The sequence below is a fragment of the Solea solea genome, chromosome 8 (assembly GCF_958295425.1).
Source record: "Solea solea chromosome 8, fSolSol10.1, whole genome shotgun sequence".
Classification (NCBI taxonomy): domain Eukaryota; kingdom Metazoa; phylum Chordata; class Actinopteri; order Pleuronectiformes; family Soleidae; genus Solea; species Solea solea.
The window spans coordinates 17,060,245-17,082,338 of NC_081141.1; the positions used below are offsets into that span (position 1 = coordinate 17,060,245).

At 38.4% G+C, this 22,094-nt stretch overlaps 1 protein-coding gene across 1 annotated transcript in view; it reads right to left on the minus strand.

Moving 5' to 3' along the window:
* The window catches only part of ipo11 (importin 11), an 89,013-nt gene that overhangs the window by 2,656 nt on the left and 64,263 nt on the right, over positions 1 to 22,094 (minus strand). The window contains exons 24-29 of the mRNA XM_058636403.1: positions 22,004 to 22,084; positions 20,633 to 20,728; positions 20,110 to 20,223; positions 19,480 to 19,601; positions 17,152 to 17,247; positions 15,260 to 15,344 (exon numbers count right to left, since the gene is read on the minus strand). Coding sequence (XP_058492386.1) covers positions 15,260 to 15,344; positions 17,152 to 17,247; positions 19,480 to 19,601; positions 20,110 to 20,223; positions 20,633 to 20,728; positions 22,004 to 22,084 — 594 coding nt within the window. The remainder of the gene's footprint in view (positions 1 to 15,259; positions 15,345 to 17,151; positions 17,248 to 19,479; positions 19,602 to 20,109; positions 20,224 to 20,632; positions 20,729 to 22,003; positions 22,085 to 22,094) is intronic.

Sequence of the window (22,094 nt, forward strand, 5' to 3'; positions counted from 1 at the left end):
TCATGCAGATATGTCTCCTCCCTTGAGGTCCCAGACTGGTTCATGGATCGACAGCAGTGTGTTCTGTGGCTTCAGTCGTGATGATGTGTAAATACTTCATACAAACATACTTTAAAAAAAACAACAACTATAACTTAATTAGCACATTCTGTGCTGTGCTACATTTGAATTGCCCAAACACTAATGACTTATGCGTTGGTTAGTGATTGATTTAATTTACAGCATATAAATGTATGTGTAGTGTGTGCTCTGTACACCAGCAGGTCGTTTCTCTCATTAAGATTTTCTTTGATTCCCCCCGGGATAAATTATCGTTATGCCTGAGCCCTCTCATTGAACCTTTTCTGCACAGGTCAGCTTAGCAAACGAGACAGGAACAAGCTCCTTCAGCAAATGAATATTCTTAATCACCTGCATTAACACACAAAAACTTGACATTCAAGCATTCAGTGTGTGCATCCTACTTGAACAGCCCTAGAAGATCTTCACAAACCACCAGCTAAAAAGAATCCTTGTCATTAAGTGCAATTAAACTAGTAAAGAGCATCTGTCAGCGAGTGGTTTAACGGAACACCCGTCAGCTCACCTTCATAATTACCTTTAGCACACAGACCTGCCGGAGGTGCGTGTGTGTGCGTGTAATACCTTGTCCTTAATTGCCTTTGCGAGCACTACATATCAAGGCCTTTGTTTATAGGCAATTAAAAGTGCGCAAGTACAGTGTCTCAGCAACAATGATCCAAATTAAAGCACACAGTGCACATCATAATGCACATATTACGAGCACAGACATAGTGTATATTAATAGGGCTGGGCGATATGGACCAAAAAAAAACTCACATTTTAGCAGGTGCACAACTATCAGTATAGACATCGTTATGCCAAATGAGATTTTTTTTAAACAAATTTTTACTCTACCTGTTTCAATATATAAGCGTATGCGTGACTGCATGTGTGTGTGTGTGTGCAACTGACTGAGGGGAGGGGGAGAGAGTGACATTGGAAAGAGAGCGAGAGGTGCATTTCCATTTTCTATGAGGAAAAAAGAGCTCAACACACCTATGACAACTGTGCACAAATTGAAAGTGATGGCTATACAAAACAATGTGGAAAAAAAACACAATGGCACAAGGCCAGAAGATGTGAATATTACTAAGCAGGAAAAAAAACACACAAGGAGTTAGGACAATGCAAAAAAAAAAGCAAACAGGAATTCAAGAGGAGAAGGATCATTATTTTGCAAGAGGTTAATGGAAACTAGAATGACGACGCTGTGAGTGACCCAAAGCAGATGATATGTGAGCAGTCACCTCACTGTTCAGGACATAGTGGAAGAAGAAAGAGAGGAGTGTGAAAGGCACAGAGAGAAGAAGTTAGACTGATGAAATGATGGGGCCTGTGAAAACCCTCATATCTAATGCAATCCCCAGACTACTGCTGCCCTTTAACAAGCAATCAGATAAAAAATCCCACATTATTACTGTGAAAAACATCAGTGCTGTTTCAAATTCAGCCTGCCAGGGTTTTGAAACATCTGCTACTATGACACAGACATTCATTTCACACAAAGACAGAAAAAAAACACTTGATGGATGCATCTGTCATCATCTGGCTATAAAAAACATTACTTGGTCTTTGCCAACAGAAGTGACATTTGTGTGTTTTTGCATGTAACGCATGGGAGTGTGATCATTACATCACAATTGGTCACTCTGAGGCCCAGTGCACACTGGATGAAAGTGCAGTGTGTGATGTGCACATCTTACACAACTGTCGTTCACACAGGAAATGTGTTGGTTGTTTTTTTTTAACATAGGGCTTGCCTTTGAAAATCATAAAACCCACTTATAACACTAATAAACACAACAGTAATGTTTTGCAGAGATTGATCTGTGTTGTTCAGGATTATAGTTTAAGTTTTGTGAATGGACTTTGTCATGCGGAAATCAATGAATCAATAGCCTAATTGAATGACACTGTGACCTTTACAAGTTGCTGCTGTCACACCATGGATACCATGGTTACCACAGTCATTTCTCCAGGTCTACTTCCACAGTTTGGGCAGGTATTTACCCGCATTTGGGGCATGTGGGTGACTTTATATTTATTATTTGTATATTTTATTTCTATTCATTATTGATCAAACAGACAAGCAGACAGACAGAGAGGAAGGGAGAGAGATAAAAACACTTATAACTCTTATAATGACTTTTTGGTATGAAGCGGCGCATCTTGTACATATTTACGACAAATATAAATGCTGAAACGCTGAAGAAAGATTATTTTTATCATTTCTTCTTGGTTTGAGAGTTTGAAGTAGGCAAGTTCTATTCCCAAGAGGTCACTTTGTGCAAACATGTGCAAAACATTCCATGCCAGACGCACACACGCACGGTGAACCCAGCCAGAGCTGTCCACTTGATCACATGACATCGGATCACCTGAGACCAGTCGTGTTAAGCTGTCCAAGATGAAAGATGACCACCATAAAGAAATTGTGGCCATTTCCCTGGTAGTGACTTCTAAATGGTAGTGGCCCTATGTCGTACTGTGAGTGAAGTTTAAAGATGGCAGTTGTCAAGGTCTTGAGACCCTGCGAAAATTCTCTGAGTGTTTGAAATATAGGATGACCTTCTTCCAGTGTGTGAGTCTATGATTTATATCATAACCTATAATACAATGGGTGTCCTCACTGTATAGTCTACATACTGTATGTTATACTTGATGTTGTACCCAAGTGTATTAGATCCATGTTGGACAGTGTGTTTTGTAATGATATTTAGATTGCTGAAATTGGCCTGTGGGAGGCATAGGTCACACAGGCAAATGCATAGTGAAGTCAAAGATGCAAGAGTTTTATCCACCTTCCTGTCATTTTCACATCCATTCCACCTACACATATACAGTGTTCAAGTTTGTGTCCGTGTGACGGGAGCAAGAGAAAGAGGGCACACACTCACTCAGTTATAAGCTGTGGGGTGTATGATGTACTAAAGTGTAAACCAAGACATGTATTGTCTAATCAGATGCTGACAGTGTTGGTTGAGTGGATTACACTGCAGGTAAATGTTAACTTCATCATTGTATTGACACATCTTACCTTTGCCGTTGCTGGCATATTTTATAACATAAAAAATGATCAAATATAATGATCGGGGCTGTGAGGGAGAGAGAGAGTGTTGCCTCTTGCTATGCAAGAGGTCATCAAAAATTAGGGAGCTGTGGCAAGTATTGTATTGTTTCAAACCAGTTTGACGTGCACATACTGTATGTACTGTAAAGAAGTTTGTGTACATGCTCTAGAAAGACATGACCAACTCAGTCACCACCCACTTTGCCTGCTGTGGAGAAAACGTGTGCCATCGCTGATGCAGCCAGATTTGCAGGTGCACACAAGAGCATGCCCCGGGAGTTACCGGAATAGATGTTTACATGTATGGGGATTCGGTAAATTGGACACTGCAAATTGACCGTAGGTGTGAGTGTGAGAGTGGATGGTTGCTTGTCTCTATATGTGGCCACTGTGACCCTCATGTGGAGGATAAAGCGGTAGGAGATGGATGGATGGAACATTCCAGGTAATACTGGCATAACACAGCTATTTTATTAGGGTAATTCATTGCCGGAATAAGGGCTTATTTGGGTAATGCTTACATGGATAATGACATGACAATGACATGAGTCACAGGCGAGCATTATCGGTATACTTCATGTGCAGTCACGTCCCCTAGCTTCAGGATTGAACATCAGGGGAGTGATTTTGAATGACAGCCTTGACAGTGTCATTTGATTGGCCAGGAAGGCAGTGAGCTGCATGTCTAGAGGACAGAACCCAATGAGAGAGCAGCTCCAGGTCACCTGACTATCTAAAGTTGAAGCACATGCACACACACTCTCATGTTACCGGCGCCCGTGCCTTAGAAATGTATATATTTACACCGAAAGTAATTCATTAAATACAACCAACAATGCACAACCCGGTGCACACCATGCACTGTGAGTGTCATCTCAATGTCATCATTATTTTTGAATTATTTGTGTTTAACAGAAAAAAAACATTGTTGATTATTGACAAGCCACCCCTGCTGACTACACTTCATAGCTGCTTTCAAGTGGTCAAATAAGACTCTAAGAAACATGTTCACGACAGACAAGTGATCCTCAATGCATGCTCTGAATGGAATTACACAGTAGTCTATGAGACAATTCATCCAAGTGCAGTTTAATATTGCCTACGGTATTTTTTTAATGGTTCTCAAAAGGGCAAATTTACTGTATGAAACAAAAAAGATAATTGAGTACCGGCGCTAAAATTTCACACAACCATTAATAGAAGTGTGCCACTAATGATTATCACTCATAACTCGCACAAACGAGCATTAAATTTAGCTGCCAATTAAGATACCAAAGACAAAAATGAATAATCTAATATGATTACTACTAATAAGGGCTGTGCCATCATAATTACTCATGTAAACTGGCACAAAACTGGAAAACGCTGTGGTGCTGATTATTGTTTTAGAGTTGTCAAAGAGAATAATTATTTATGTGAATATTTGGGGTTTTCTTGCTTTTACAATTCTCCAAACACTCAATTATGTATGTATATTTGGTCTGTTACTCCAGACTATGCAGAAGTCAATAATGTCTTACAGAGATTGATCTGTATTGTTCAGGATTACAGGTTTGTAAATGGTCTACTTGACTTTTTCATGCGCAAATGAATGAATCAATAGCCTAATTGAAAGACACTGTGACCTATACAACTCGCTGCTGTCACACATGGATATCATGGTTACCACAGTCATTTAAACAGGTCTACATCATACACCACGGATACTGCGACACAGGTTGGGCAGGTCTTTACCTGCATGCAGGGCATGTGGATGACCTTATTTGTATTATTTGTTTAATTTTATACTTTATTTCTATTCATTATTTGTCAAACAGACAAGCAGACAGGCAGACCAAGAGTGAGGGAGATAGAGAGAGTTGTCAATGTTGAGTATTCTGTGGCACCTACAAATGCACTAGCTTTACATCATACTGTAGAAATCTTTGATAGGACCAGCGCTATGCGTCTCCCCATGTTGAACTTGTGAGTGAATGTGCACTGAGACAGAAAGAGAGTTGGGGTAGGGCTGCATAGAGCAGATCTGTGTAACCTACTACCAAAGTCTAATAATTTATTTGGCCTTAACCTATATTCCCTGAAGTTGAATATGTCCTTAATGTTTTTGAGAAATGCTTGCTCACTGACAGAAAGACAAAAAAGACCAAAACACTAGTTTCACTACTTCACTAGTTGAGGTAAATCTGTGTAGTATCATACTCAATAATATTATCCAATATCATACACAACACCACCTTAAAAGCTGCTAAAGCCTAAATAGATTTGATCAATTAGATGTTTATTACTGTTTTCACTTCATTTTAGCATGCACTCACGCGTTCACTTGTCCTGGCTAATTTGCCCTCTGTTCTGGATAAAGGTTTGAAGAATGTTGTCAGTAATTATACTGATTCATTATTTCCATGTGCCAATAAGAACAGGGGTGTAATTTATCTCATCCATTCAGGAGCAACAGGGGTGTCAGAGTGATGTAAATTAGTAATTAATCTACACACTGTGAGTCCGTTAAGGCTAAATGTCTTGAAACAACAGTGTGTTTACACTACAAGTGGAGCCTGTGGAGAAATGCAGCCAGTTACACTGTGTGTAGAGCAAAGATGAGCGAAAGGGGAAAAAAAAAAAAGAGGTGAAGATCTGAATGTGCATTAATAATATGCGAGTACAACCAATCTGATATTACTGTCAAGGTAAAACTCAGGAATACGTAATATAAGGCCAATGCAGGCTTAGGAAAGGTAAGAAAAAATATGAAAGAGAAATGGATTCCGGATGAGAGAGAAGCGTAGAGGGAGTGACCTGCTGTGACTAAGATACAGAAGCAATGGTGTTCATGCCTCAAAGAAAGTAGAAGATAAATGAGAGGCAGGATGAAAAGACAGAGAAGGATTACATGTAAAGAAAGTGCAAGGGGTTTGGCAGATTCCTAGTGTACGGAGGATGATGGAGGAGCTTGCAGAATAAACAGAATACAGAAGTAGGTGAGAGGAAAAATCTCTGATTATGACCATGATGATTATGACCACCATGCTGTGTCCACAGAAGTAAATCTATCCTCTTATATATCTCTTGGAAAATGCCACAAGAAAAAATGTGGTAACCTCTTTTGGACCCTACCATTTTCCCATGGCCAGTGTTGTTATGCAATCAATCATTTGAGGGCAAGAGATTGTATGCGTTTAAGAAAATAGTGAGGACATGTGAAACTGTACTATAAATGAGGGAGAATGTCTGGTTCAAATGTGTATGTGTTGGAACAGCTGCACTGACCTGCTGAGACTGGACCTGCTGAGTCTGACATTAATCCTGTTACCTCAAGCTTCTCCTACTCCAACTCCTGCAGACACCAGTTATCTACTGTTGTCCCCACATGCTCTGCCCTGAATGTGCCCTACAAACGTGTCATGTAGCTACATGGCGAAGTTAAACTCAGATTTGATTCATTATTAGAGCAAAATGGTTTATGGTCTGCAAATGTCAGTATTCTAAAAATGTGTAACCTTGCACCTTTGAGGATGTGAAATTGGCCCTAGACTTTTGCACAGTACTGTGTAAACATTGAGCTAAATCTAAATTCATATACACAAACAGCAACTACATATATGGATTTTAAGCTACACAGACCACATATAAGAGACACAGAGAAACAGTAAGCAGTAAGTAACATAAGAACAACATTATAACATTTGTCAATGTCACCCTGAATCTCCCGAGCGAGGGAGGGAGAGAGAGGGAGAGAGAGAGAGAAACCCCCCCTCTCTTTCCCATGGTCTCTTGACTTAGAGGGAGTATTAGAACATTAGAGCTTGATTGCAGCTATTTCCTCATTCAATGAGGCGGCACGATGTAATACCATAATTAGTATTATACTAGAGGGCGTAAATGTTAGAGCCCTGTAGCCATTTGTCACTAGGGTGCATATGACCAAATACATGGGCTGTAGTGCGGAAAGTTACCACTCAAGACATGATCAAGAAAAAGGCTGCTTCAGGTTGCAGTGCCAATGTACCCATGTTTGTTTCTGAAAGGTATTCAAACCTGACTGAGTTTGAACATATACTGTCACTAAAATAACAAATAACCCTGCCACTGAGCAAGATTCAGCCAAAATGGACAAAATATCCATTAGTTTCACATATTAAAACAGCATGTAAAACAGGCTAGGCCAGAATATAATTTCAAAAAAGGCATCCAGGCATGGGGTCATGGGGATATCCACTCTCTACTGTGCATCAGTGTACAGATTGTGTGCTGAAATAAATATTTAGTCCTCAGTGTTGTTTAAAACTGAATGCATACACATATATACATATATATATATACATACATACATACATACATACACATCATGTCGATGTCCTATAAATCATTCTGGTAGTTTAAAACAACTCTCTTTGACACAAACCTTCACAATGCTGTGGTGGATTGAGGATTGGGGGAGGATGGCCTTTGCATATTCTACACCTGCAGTACGAATGAGCTGCAGAAGAACTTGAAACTCAACCCTAACCCTTGAACTCAGATTAAAGAACTGGATAAGGATTATCCTGTTTTTAGTTTAACTACTTATCAAGTTGAAGTCTTCAAATGTTTTCCCATCCGCTGTCATTAATGTCTGCAACTTTGTTGTTTGTTTTTTACTTGTGCAGCTGCTTTGGCCAGGTCTCCCTCTGAAATAACGATCTTTATTTCAATCGCATATCTTCCTGGTTAAACAAAAGTTAAATAAATAAATAAATAAAAACATTTTGGCTGGAACTCTTGCAAGTGAGTGACAAGCTGGGTCAAACAGTGACAAGCAACATGCTTTACCACTTGAAAGGTTCTTAGAAAGACTATTTCCTGCTTTTGTAAGATTAGACTTTCAGAGGAAGAATTCAGCTAGCGTGTGTTTGAAGTTTGGGATTTTTTCAATGACATAATGAGACAAAAAAAAAGTATCATAAATATCAAGATATATTTTCCAATTCTTTCTATGATAAATTTAATGCACGCTTGTGGTTTAAAGCTTTCCAACAATAGTGTCTTTTACAAGTCAGGTAAAATTCAGAGTGTGTTAAATTATTTTAAGACTGAAAAAAGTGGGAGGTTTTGGGCACACTCCACGTACACATGCAGTTTTGGTTCAAGTACTGTAGGTCCAAAAGCGACAAGACAGTAAAAAAAAAAAGGAAGCGAGTGGGTGAGGTAAATCATAAAAAAAGCTGGTGTGTTGGTTTATAAATTAACCTTCAGTCGGTCACATCACTGGTCTCATCAAAAACAGTTGTACCATTCACAGTGACACATGATGGCAGCAGCCTATTGTCTGGATGGGCGGCATAATCTGAACACAAAGACATTCTACAGTAGCAGCAGCAGCAAGTCATAAAAACTTACATAATGACACCAAAAGGTGACACAGCATTTCCACTGCAATGGATTTTAGGGACATAAAAAGCTACTTTTGAAGGAGTAGACTGCACAGATGATAAATGAGCAGCTGAAATCAAACCTCTGCTCCACTTATCAGAAGAGGGCTGAGTCATACAAGACCTAGTCTGATATAGTATTGCATGACCATAATTTTGCAGCAGCATTAGGTCATTTCTATGCAAGTGTGGCGATGGTTAACACAGTGGGTTAGGATTAGCATTGTGGGGCAGAATTTGTCAAAACTAGTACAGATTAATAAACATTTTGTCCCGCTGCCTTCAGATGGCTGCAGTGTTTAAAAAAACGTAGATTTTCACACAGTGTAAAAACAGCTATGAACACCAGATACTGTAACAATCACAGGTACTAATTTAAAACGACAAATTGAGCTCAAATTTCCTGCTTTACATGTCATTTGTTAATGCTGATAAAAATGAGTATACTGGCTGTGGAATGATTGGTCAAAACTGATCGGGGTCACAATATTCTATTATTGTTGGACATTTTGAGTCCCCTCCTTTATTACATCTTCCTTCATATTTTGCCAGCTCATTTTCTTGGACTCAATGTATTTAAGAGTTTCCTCCGAGATGTTTTTCAGCAGTGGGGGCAGTTAAGTCCGCAAAAATAATAACAATTTAATGAAGTCAGTTGTGTCCGTTTTATTTGTTTTTATTTACTGTAATATCTTTGCTTAACATAACATAACACAGTGCTTTAGGTACAGTTCAATTCCAAGTTTGAAAAAAAATCAATGCATTAAAGTGAATGCCGATAAGTAATCTACAAACTGTTCTGTTTGTTATTGCTGTATTGAGCCAGGCAACTCACACTCTGTGGGCTTTCTTCTTTAACAGCATATGTTGTGCAGATGCCAGCTTTAATTTTTTAGCTCATTAAAATAGTTATATTATTAATTCAGTTAAGTTCCCAGCTTCCACCCGTGAATTCACAAACAGCAACAAGAATGCACTGAATGTTTGGTATTCCTCAAGACAATACAGTTTAACTGCCAACTATATGCCAGTAAAAGAACTTTTTCTTAAAATGAATCAAGAACACTACTTAATTTAATTATTTAATGTGTCTACCTGTTCCGAGAAAGGATTAAAAAAAAAACACAGTAATTGTACCTCTTGTGTAACAGGCCTTTACTTGACGAAAGGTGAGCAGCAGTGTGAATTGGAAGGATCAGATTTTCTGGCTCTCCCACCGCTCAATCAAAAACAGTGACTGGTTATAATGAGCCACATGCTGAATGAAAAGGCTTCACTCTGGTAATTAAGATGTATTATGATCAGTTTAACAACGGTGACTTGTCACATCCAATATGGATTATCATCATCATTTAAATCAAACTAATTAACTCCCAATAAATCCGAAGAGCTGACAGGTGAAAATACTACACTCACTTGTGACTGTATCATCATGTGCACGATCGGCACAGCTGCAACACTAACAAAAAGACTGACACAGACACAAGTGGGTAGATGATTTGAGCATTCCCTGTGGTGCATGCTCAACAATTTAATATCTGGATGCCTTTTATAACAGCGGGCTACAGTCTTGATGAGACGCTACCACGGAACAGCTTAATCAGTATGGCAACACTAATGATAGATGTTAAGGACATTCTTCTTAGAACGCTTTAAGGTCTCTCTCACAACCACAGAGATGTCGTGATTTATTCTGGCTCGTTAGACCTTTGCTCAGGTTAAAGACGAGCAATGTTATGCAGGAACAACAACACCAGACACCAGCAGCAAGAATGAATGATAAAAGTCAGCTATTTCCCAAACTAAAGATGAGCAGAAACTGTGATTGAATCGTGAATTTAGCTCAAATAAACCATGGAATTAGGCAGAATTAGTTGTTTTTCCAACAGATTGAGGGGATTAGAGATGTGCTCTAAAGCAATCAGTTGAATATAGTTTCTGAAATTTTGGTTGTTGTCAAAACATCTATTACAAAGTGTAGAATATTGGACTAGGATTTTGTAGCTAAAACCATACATTACATTTTGGCACAAAAACTTTCAGGATTTATAAAGATTGCCATGATCTTAACAGTATTAAGCCACAGGTTTATAGGGGTGTAAAGGCCATAATTTAAAAGGTTGATCATGACTGCCAGTATTGTACTGACATTCAGTGCCTGCTTCCATATCCCTTAACTGAATGAAATGTTATTTTCATCAATTCAGTTTCCACACACATTTCTGTATCTCTGCTCGTCTTCAGGGTGTAGCTAGTGCCATTTATGCAATTTATAAAGATTAAAAAAGAACCTTCAAAGTCTGTCTACATGATGTACTGTATCACTATGAGAAAGTCTACTTGTATGCTTAATCTCTTCCTAAAGTACTTAACGTTACAGTGAATTCAATACATGCTTAACTGCAACATAGTATTTGCAACCCTGCCATCCTGAGAGCAAACAATTTTCTGTTGTCTCAACAATAAATGGCTTTAAATTAGAGAAGTGACAGAGATGGAAACTAATTTGGATATCTCAGTGTGCCTTAGGCAGCACAAAAGAGAATCTTTATATCTTGCACTGCAAAATAACACTGTCAAAGGCTCTGTTATTCAACAAAACCAAATTATGCTGACAATGATGGTCTGCCTGAGACTGGGTAAGTCTTCATTACTTACGCTTTGTGTGGACTAGACTGAACTGATAACACACTGAAACTCATTTCCTATAAATATATACCTTTAGGACCTCTGGAGTCAATTTAATTACTCATTAAAATGATAAACTGCTGAATAGAAAAACAAAATATTATATGATTTATTGGTAAATGATCAAAGCTAAAAACTGTTCTGTTTAACTCTGAGCAATGACTGCTATTGGGAAATAATGCAAAAGGTATAATTTTTTGTCATTAAACATTCAGATTTGAATGGGATTTCCATTAAAGCCAACTAAATAAGTGATTGCTAATCTACATTAAATCACAAGAATTAAAGGAATTTAATGACTAATTAATAAGTGCTGGAAAAATGATTTCCATTCCCTTTAAGCAAAAACAGCCAAGCCAATAAAGTAAATCTCTCTGTATTGAACATTTTACTGGAGGAGGTCTTTTAATTGCAATTTAAACTTCAGATTGATTTGGATTAGAAGCAGGTGGGCGACAAGATTTGTCACTCTCTTCTACACTCGATGTGGGTCTTGTAGATATTTGTGCAAATGATATTCTCTTACTTTTTGTGAGTGTTAAAAATTCAAAATGTAATATTCACTGTCCTATTTGTTTGTCACCACATCAAAAGCTACACTAATAGGAAAAACATGTCTGGTACCTCTAGCTTTCTTAAGAACATTGATGAATGTGATGTGAAACAACCTGACCCAGCATCTCTATTAGACAAACACAGTCCTTTCAATAACGCTGTCTAAAACATCATTTGGCCTGAGCTGCAACCAACTTGTATTGTAAAAATCATAATCGGTTTCTTTTTGTAAAATTAAAAAATTGCACGGCCTGTGTATCTGAAAGCAACTACTCTAGCTGTGAACACAATGTTTATTATACTACCATATCCGACTATTGCCAATACTATTAGGAGAAGAATGCAGTCAAACCCAACTCATTAGCCTAATAGCCTGGAACAAAAACCTCATCAGTTACACATCCTAAGCAAGTGCTATTAATGACTAAACAAAACATTCTGTTCAAATAAAATTAAACTATATTAAACAATAAACAGAGGGCACAAAATGGGACTTTGAAAATGAGGGTGTGCACTTCAGATGCTGGAAAAACAGCTGTGACAGAATTAAACACACAGAATAATGTGTCCGTTTGCAAAGATGAGGCAAGTGTGGTTAACTTATTTAACATTTTTTGTCATCAGGTTGTTGTGTGTCACTGTGATATCAGTCCCTTCTCAACTTCTGTGTTATTGTATAGAAACAGTTACATGTAAACTGGGCTAAACATCTTGGTCACAGAGATCAAGCCATGACAAATGATTGATTAAGAAAAATTGGACAGTGACAGCAAATACCCGACAACAATGAGCTTTCACAAACACTTTGTTTACACAGGATAACCTACAACTTTTGTTTAAATAATGTAAGGGAAATCTGGATTCACAACTTCTGAAATTATGAATTTTACATGTGATTGATGGTGTGTGCACCACAAACAGAATGCCTTTTTCCACATATGTCATGATGAATGTGGATGATGGATAAGGGTGCCAAGTTTTGAAGGTCAGTATTTAAATAATTCAGGAACTGAAAAAAACTAAACTATCTTTACAGGCTGCGGTAGGCATCACCTAAGTTGTGAGAGAGACTGCATTTCTTGTTTTAAATCTCCCCAATCAACTTCTAGCTCGACATGGCATCTCATCATATCCCAGCTTTTCCCACATAAATGTCTTTAATAAAGATACTTTGTCCAGTTTTTAGATCTCTAATCACTCACTGGCAACTACTCAGATGAATGCAGCATAAAAAACCCTGATGTGTATTGTGCTTGTACCTTAATGTGTAGTAAAAGGAAAAGAAATACACTCAAGAGGCTGTGTGCTAATATGGCACAACAATCAGAGCAGATGTTATTAGTACTCAGAGAAAGTCTTTGATCCCTCTTCTTGTTTGATGGTGCTGACCTTGTACATGAAGCACAAGAATCAAATGATACATTATGTGCTGAGGCCCAAACACAGTCAGTTAGTCTTTTCTACTTGCTTGGAATACTCAGATGAAAGTGAGCACAGTACTGAGGCAAAGTCATGATTTATTTATTTTTTGTCTCATGCGAGTCATAGTCATGCAAGGTAACTACCACTAAGGTTCCAGTAATTGCAGGGATCAGGCTGCGACATACAAACCAATATGTATACATGTGTAAAAAATTGTGCTGGTCATTACACTGGACAGCCTAGGTATTAGGCTTGCTAGATTCATATGCTTTCTATAGTGTGGTTTATTATCCATGTGCAGTGCATGAAAAAAGGAAACCCAAATATAAAAGCACTTTGCAAGTGAATTGTGATTATACATGCACACATGTCTGGAACAGAAGTCTACAAAGTCTACAAAGTCTAGTCACTATCTGGGAAATATCTAGGAACACCACAGAGTATAGAAATCAGTCCCACTATGGTGCCTTTGGCATTGCTTCACCTGCTTCACCTCCTTCACTACCTCAAACCCAGCCATCCCCCAGAGATGTGACATTTCACATCTCAAGTTCCAGTTCTCACAGCCACACCTCATGCCTTTACTTGCTGCCTGACTGGCAATGCACCAGACCCCTACAGCTAACCCTGGAGATGGTGGACCTACAAGGCTGTTCCTGATGAGAGCTGACTAAACAAAGTTGATTGCCATAGAGTGCAAGCACACCTAAAACATAATTAAGCAATGCGTATGCAGCAGCATTCAATTTATTCATGTAAGATGCATAGGCAGTCCACTGTCTGAATAGATTAATCAAAGAAAGGCATTGATGCAGAAACACAACAGTTAGTGTTTAATATAAAAGCCTTTCACTGGGTCTTTCAGACCAACACAAACATATTTTGATGCACAATGTACATATATATATATATATATATATATATATATATATACATATACACACACACACACAAATATGCACACACCTGCCAAGGACAGAAGCCATGAGACAGCTGGAGTCAATAAATGTCAAGGGTCTCTTTCCTCATTAACATTCTCCTCTAACTCAAAACCATCTCACACAGTACACCCGCCACTTGCACACAACGTTTCAAGCACGTCCTCAAAAGCACACGCATTAGGAGGCTGAGGGAGGTAGGACTTTAACTTTCCTCTTCTCTCTTCCCTAGAGCAAAAAGTCGGGGTCTGGGCTGAGGTGATAAGTACAGTGGCATACTGCCCAGCATATACACACACATACTTACAGAGGAAAAAGTCAAAGTCACACAAGGGAAATAAACCAAACCATATGAAATCTAATTTGTATATAAATTTACTCATTTGGTGAAGGCCAGACAAGAAGATACACCAACATCTTGATCCCTAAACATGTTTTATTTATATATATATATATATATATATATATATATATATATATATATATATATATATTTTTTTTTTTTTTTTTATTCCTGTGTGATATTTGTGCAGATCTGTGAGAAACAAAGATGTTCTCATCAGTCTGTAGAATAAGATGTGTATAGATGAAGACAATTATTAATCTAAAATGATATTTTGACTTTAAAAAAAATATTGAGCCTCTTGTGATTTGAAAATCGCAGTAGGCTGTATTGGGATTTTGGTCAAATTTGGATTAACTGTTCATCCCTCACGCAGAGCACATACCTAACATCATCACATCCCTGCGTCACTGAAAAACTTCATGGAAATGGGGCTCTAACTGAAAAGCTGTAGCAGCTGTTGATGCAGAAATGTGGCTGTGTATTGGTCTCTGACCACTTTTCTCAATGCTAATACATCGGCTCTGGGCTGTAACATATATAGCTTGTATTAGTTGAGCATTTTAAGCTTGATTTATGCCTGAGCAGAATAAATGTAAATGTACATCTTCAGATTATGTGGAGAAAAAAAAAAACACATCAAAATTAACAGAACGCATAACATTACTGAAGATGTATTTTAAAGAATCTAAAACCGAACAGGAAGGTCATTGTGATGTTTTGGTCATTTGATTGAGCAGTGTATGCACAATCGTGTGTGTGTTGGACTCACCAGTTTCTTCCTCTTGTCCTGTTCGGTCGGTGGCTCTTCATCATCACTTAGCTTGGGCTCCTCGAAATGACTCATCAGCATGCAGCTGCAAAGGCAATAATATTCCACTCAAAATTAATAAGCACATATAAACCCGCACGGTAGGAGACAATCACAGAACAGGCAGACACACACACACAAGACTGAACCCTTTGGCACTTTTATATGCAATGCTGAATGGTGTTCATATTGGTTCATATGCATGCAGTGTTTTACAAAAGAAACCTTTGTGCTCAGTCCAAGGTCTGTGTATGGTCTTTAAATTCCTTATTGTGAGAACAGATAGATGGGGGATCTTGAGTGTCACGTTAACGTTAAAGTCCCGGGTGGGGATTTGAACCGGCAACCCTCCAGTTACAAGTCAAGTTCCCTTTCCACTTGGCCACGGACTACCCCAGTTACCAGGCTTTGACATGCATGCACTTAATAATGTAGGATCAGATATTGTAACTAAATTCGCTCTAAATACGAACTAATGAAACTATAATGAATGTGACTAAATTAGGTATAAAAAAAAGAAAAGTTTGAATTTTCAAGACAAATGGCCTTGTTAGAACAATCCACTGAACACAATAATAATCATAACAGTATGAAATGACAATGTGAAAATGTGGAGGCGGTCTCTCTATCAGCCAAATCTGCAGCTCATTTCTGTTCTATGGGGAAGTGAATTTCAGCTCCTTTTTAGCTTGCAGACAAACGTCAGTGTTATTGTTCAGTCTCATGGCACTCATAAAGTGGCTTCAGTCACAGCAGGCATCGGTTTTATTTTCAGCGAAGAAAAAAACCCTCTAAATATCAATAATATGCTACTTGCTGCAACACTTTCCCCACAAACTAAAGAGAAAACTACAAAAGCTGCAAAATATACTTTGTAGGCAACATAAATCTAAAAGCAAAACAAGATAAATAAATGAATATATAAAATAAAATAAAACAACAAGATTACTTTTCACACTCTGCCAAAAAATAACATTCATAAATCATTTTCCCCTCAATAAAACTTTGCACTACTATAACTCCATCACCCCATTTTATATTAATCCCATTCAAATGTTAAATATTGGCTCTGGACAGTTCAGAACAGTGCAGAGGAATGACATTTTCAATAACCCTGAAGTGCCATTGTGTGTCAGCTTTATTTGCATGGCAGCTGTGACTATTATTCTTACCCCAGACCATACAAGAACAATTACATGTCACCTTTGACAACAGAGAAATACATGGAAAGTCTGTAGACTTTGATTAATTTCTAAATACAGGCAAAATAATTACAATTCCCGCTGCAACTCGTCTCAGTCAATTGCTTTTACGAATAGTGAATTCAACTCAGAGGAAACAAGCACCCAGAGTTGTTTTTGTTATGAAGCACAGCAGGGAGACAAAGTTTCAACACATCACTGGCAAATAAAGAAACACTTACACTAACCTTTCTACACAACTTTACAGTTCATTTCACAGTGGCACATCTTAGCAGGGTGCTGAGTGTTTCGAGTATTTTTGAAAACAGGGAGAGGGGGTATCTGCATGGAGGTTAACATCTACTTAAAAAGATTCTACAGTGGATGGGGGGGAGAGATGGGAAAGATTCAGTAGTGGCGTGTGTCAGTGTTTTTAAATATTGTTTTACTGGGCCATTTAAGAGGACATTATATTTTAAAGAAATGTGTCCAACACCAACACTATGTCTCCTTTAGCAGAGTCAATTTAATAAGGAATTAAAAGCTTGTTTTTAAATGCCTTCTATAACCTTTTTTAAGCGAGTTCTTTAAACTCTTTCAAAACAAATATTTCAACCGTATTTTATAATCAATAGGGAAGTTTTTCTTTATTTTCTCTCCATGTGTACTTACTCTTTGAGAGTGCCTGTATCTGGATCTTCTGTCATTACGTCATGCAGTGCCTCAACGCAGATGTTGATGATGCCACAGAACTTGTCCTGGATCACACTAAAAACACACAGACAAGACAAGACTAATTAGACATGAAATCATTCATTCATGGCAATATAAAAAGGTGAGTGTTTGTCCAAAGAGGTGAGACAAACAGTCATTGAGAGCAGCATCACAACACATAACAACTGACCCGCCTAAATCTTGATAAAGTGGCTGTCAACAAAACACAAGGGCCTCCTGAGGAAAGAGATTCAATCCATCCACAAGGCATCACAGCACCCACATCCAGCTTATGCATCGCTGTCACCATTTCACCTTTGGCTTTTGGAAAGAAGAATTTTGCTACAAAATCTGGTGGAAGGGTTAACAAAATAGCCCATATAATAACGTGCAGTAAAAACATTTCTCTATTATTTATGATCTGACAAAAAAAGCATTTTTCCCCAGCTGTAAAGGCAGCTTTGTTGTTTTAGAAATATTCTAGTTTAAAAAAAAAGATTGAGGTCTTATTGTCTTTAGGAGCCAACACACTTGCGCGTTGAAAGCCTAGTTTTTCCAAAGACATTGTGGAAACTTTTTCAGAAACTATAAATTGTTCAGTCCTGCCCTGCTGCCTGCAAAAACTGAGATCTTTAAAATATGCCCACTTACAACATCCACCACCTGAGACTTGACACAAGAAGCAGTCATTGATTAGTTATTTGAATCATCACAACTGCAATGGTAGTGGGGTTTCCCTTGACAATACGAATAAAAGGTGGATAAGGAGAAGACACAAAGACTGAGTATGTATTCATATATGCACTGGTGCATCAAACGTTGTCATTTCAGGTATTTGGCTTAGATGCAAGCAGCTCACTGAATTCAGAGCATGAAGGTTGGAGAAAGAAAAGTGAGAAAAAAAAATGTATAAGAGGCACATATGCAGCAAATTCACATAGCTGTGTTTTTGTCTTATGCATGGCAATGCTTTCCGTGTAAAGGAGTCAAACATGCTCATATTGGCCCTCATTTATCAAATGTGCGTACACCAAAAAAGCACAAAATATAAGAACAGAAAGTACAGAGAAGCATAGTCCACATTAATAAACGCCAATCTTTTTTGGTGTACGTAGGGCTGGGTGATAAATCAGTTTTATCAATTAATTGAAGGGTGATTTCTTTTTCATGAAAATCGGAAAATCCAAATTTCCTCTTCAACTGCCACCACCAAGTGAGCTGACAACTCCCCCCCCAACTCCCCCCCTTCTCCTTAGATAAACACAGCATGTTAGCAAGAAGGGAAGGGTAGCGTGTTGTCGGTCATTTGGATTTATTTTGGTTTTGTGGTATCAGATCACGAACAAACCACAACCCACTGCAAGGTTTGTTTGAAAGCTGTTACAACCAAAGGGAGCAGCACAACAAATGTGTTCCAGCACCTCAGACAGCAGCATGAAGCTGGGAGAGTGGGAGAAAAAACGCTCTCTGTGGGCGATAAAGGACCATAGCCCACAAACATTGGCTAAAAACAGTCTTCAGTAGGCGAGTCATTTTCACATTGTGTCCCGTACGACAAGAAAGCAACCTGGTGGAAAGCTATAATACATTCATACGATTTACAGTTGAAAAGTTGGGGTTTATCCACATGCTGAAAACTTTTGACCCCAGGTATGTGCTAGCAAGCTGCAAGTATTTTGCCGAAGTTGCCTTTCCTCACATGTACAACAGCACACGGGAGAGGATAGCTAGAGAGCTCGCGGGGGTGTCGTTTTACTCGACCACAACAGACTTATGATCTTGTTTGTACTACTAAACAAAAAAATAGTAGTATACCATTAACACTTGTATTCCCTTGCTGCATCTAACCTTAGATTTACCCTTCATATCATGCCATATCATGAATATTTGCTAGGAAAAGCATCAGTTTGGGTTCAACCATTCCAGCACTGCCGACACAGCCTTCAAACCTGATATTAAACCAACAATCATTTTAGATTTGGCCAACGATGGCTTTACTTTTGTATGTGTTAGCGTGTTCTATTCTTCAGTCAAATTGTAGGAGATGCTGGTTGAAACAGTGTCTCCTACAATTAGCTATGGTCACATACATTTAAATCACAGATGCACAGGACACACATATGTAACTCCTCATGATATTGGTAAAACTGGATTTACTGATTCAAGTCTAAGTTGAACACCATGTGATTGAAAACCACATGAAGAAAGACAAGAGCTGAAAACAAAATTTGTCACATGTCTCTTCAGATTCCACTATGTGACAGACAGGGTGGATGTGACTCTCACCTATTGTCAGATGGTAGAAGAGAGAGCAAAGCCAGAGAGGACAGCTTCCTCCTTTCAGGCTGAGTGATGTTGTCCATGCGGTCGACCCACATATCTATAACACTGCCCAGCAGCTGCTCCATCTAATGAAGAGAAAAGGTTAAAAAAACAGAGATGGGAGAGTGCAGTGACACAAGCAGTGTTTGACAACTAATGACACAGTAAACTGATGGATGTCTGTTTTAATGGCTCAAAAAATGGTTTAACATTGAGCAAAACTGACCTTCCCTGTTTGTCTCGCCTCATTTACCCCCCTACCTTGTCCTCTATTATCAAACAGAGGACTATGGCTTGATGGAGAGACAACCCAGAGCAACAACTCTGGAACTGTCACATACTTAGATTAAGACAGCAATGATGAAAACAAGACAAATGAATTTTGCTCTGGGTCACAATAAAACCACAGTTTCAAGAGAAAAGGTGTAAGTCAAGGGCTTTAATATCACTTTTTGAAATTCCCTGTTTTCAGGCTCATTACTTTCAGCCTTGTTCAGAATAATTTCCTTTGAACAGTCATCGCAGTTCTCACACAAAAATTCAAAAGGAACTGAGCTGAGACGACTGAAATAAAGAACAGAGATAGAGCCTCACCTCCTGGTTGGACTCAGCGGCCATTTGAGTGAACAAAGCGTAGAAGAAACCCGAGTTCTGGAGCAGGACACGGCCCATGATGCCAAGGTAAGTAGACATCACCACAGGATATCTCTGTGCAACACAATGTCCAACTATCCGTGAATGCACAAACATAGCCATGTAGAAATTATTTTACAAGAGGCACAGATTTAAGCATAAGAGGAAATTGATGGAGCCACTAACAGCAGAAATGTGAAAAGGCAAACTATCTACCTTCATCAAGGCTGACCAATATAGTATGTCACTACTGCCTTCATTAAAAAAAAAAAAAAAAAAAAAAAAAAAAAAAAAGTTGTATGCGACACAAGGACACACTGGAAGAACACATAACAGTTTATTTTGACTTTTTCTTTATATTAAATAAGATTTTATATATTATATAATAATATAGTTATTGAACATGTAACAATGTCACAAGGATTTATCTTTACAGATTTATTTATGTATATAGTTCCTTGCAAAAAGTTGATGCAAAACTTACCTCACCGTCCACAATACCTCTGAAGACACCTGGCAGCAGGGGCTGGAACATGTGGGCTCCCAGTATGGGGCTAACCTTTAAAGCTATCTCAACCACCTGCAGAGGGACGGAGAGAGGGAGAGCGGGAGATAGAGAGGAGTGAGGAAAAGTAGTGGAAGGGGAAATTGCATGAAGAGCATACAGGGAGAACTCGGAAGGGAGACCAGTAAAGGAGGGAAAATACGGAGTGTGCAAAAAAACACAGGATGATGTTAAGAATGAATCAAATTTTGGAAGGGCATTGAGAGGCAAAGAGGACTTCCTTTTAGAGAGAAACTGTTAAGTGTAAATAATCCTATTTTTAATTGTGGGTCTGACCTACATTATGCAGCAAATAGATTAAGATTTAGATGCCAAGAAATGTAACTCTCAGGCACTAAAGCGGACATAAAAATACTTAAAAAAAATCAACAGCTTACAAGCATCAAAGGAAAACAAAGCCACAACATTAAGAAAAAGACAGAGTGACAGATGCAGTGTGCATGTGTCTTCACAAATACAGAGCTGTACTGTATATACACACATGCACTTGGCAGTCACTTAATGAGCTTGAGCTGTGGAACATATAATATTTAAATTTAGCTGAAAAGACAGGATTTCCATCCTCGTTACGCTTCCCACAATTAGCGTACAACATAAATCCAGGCTGCTTAAACTTAACACTGTCAAATGATATAATCACTTGAAACATTAATTACTTGTGTTTTTGTCAATTTGAATTGAGAATTTATAGGGTCTTTTTTAGGGATGTATGCATATGATCGTGAGTCAACATGCCATAAGCTGTCATGTAGGCTGACAGGTTTATTGTCTGCTGGCTTTATAGTCCTCTCTCCAGAACAAAGGATTAGCAGGAGCCAGATGTGCAGTCAAATCAGGAGGCTTTACTGAGCTAAACCTCTATGATCTCATGGCTACTCTGCATATCAGACATCTGTAAAGACAGCACACCAAGAAATTAGAAATTTGAAAAAAAATATTCCATTACATTAAACCCATTTTGTATCACACCTATTGATATAACAAACACACATGCAGAACGTTGCAGAAGTTAGCCACAAGCATTGGTGTATCTGTGTGTACAGCATCTGTCAACTTTCACTGCATCAGCTCAACAGTGACCTTCTCAGGACCAGTACTCCTCACAGAGACCAGAATCTGGTCCTAATAAGGAATTGGTGAAACTTAAGGCAAAATGTGAATTGTGGTATGGTTAGAGCTTTGCATTAACTGATTGTGGTTAAGGTTAGGGATAATGCTTTATTTCAACTGTGCCATGTTCTGAGAAGAATAGCTGTGCAAAGCTGGTGTGTGTGTGTGCAAAGCGCATACCTTGAGCACTTGGACCTGTCCCTCATTTGTGATGTCTTTGAGCAAATCACAGAAGGAGCGACACAAAGACTCTGCATAATTCTGGAAAGAC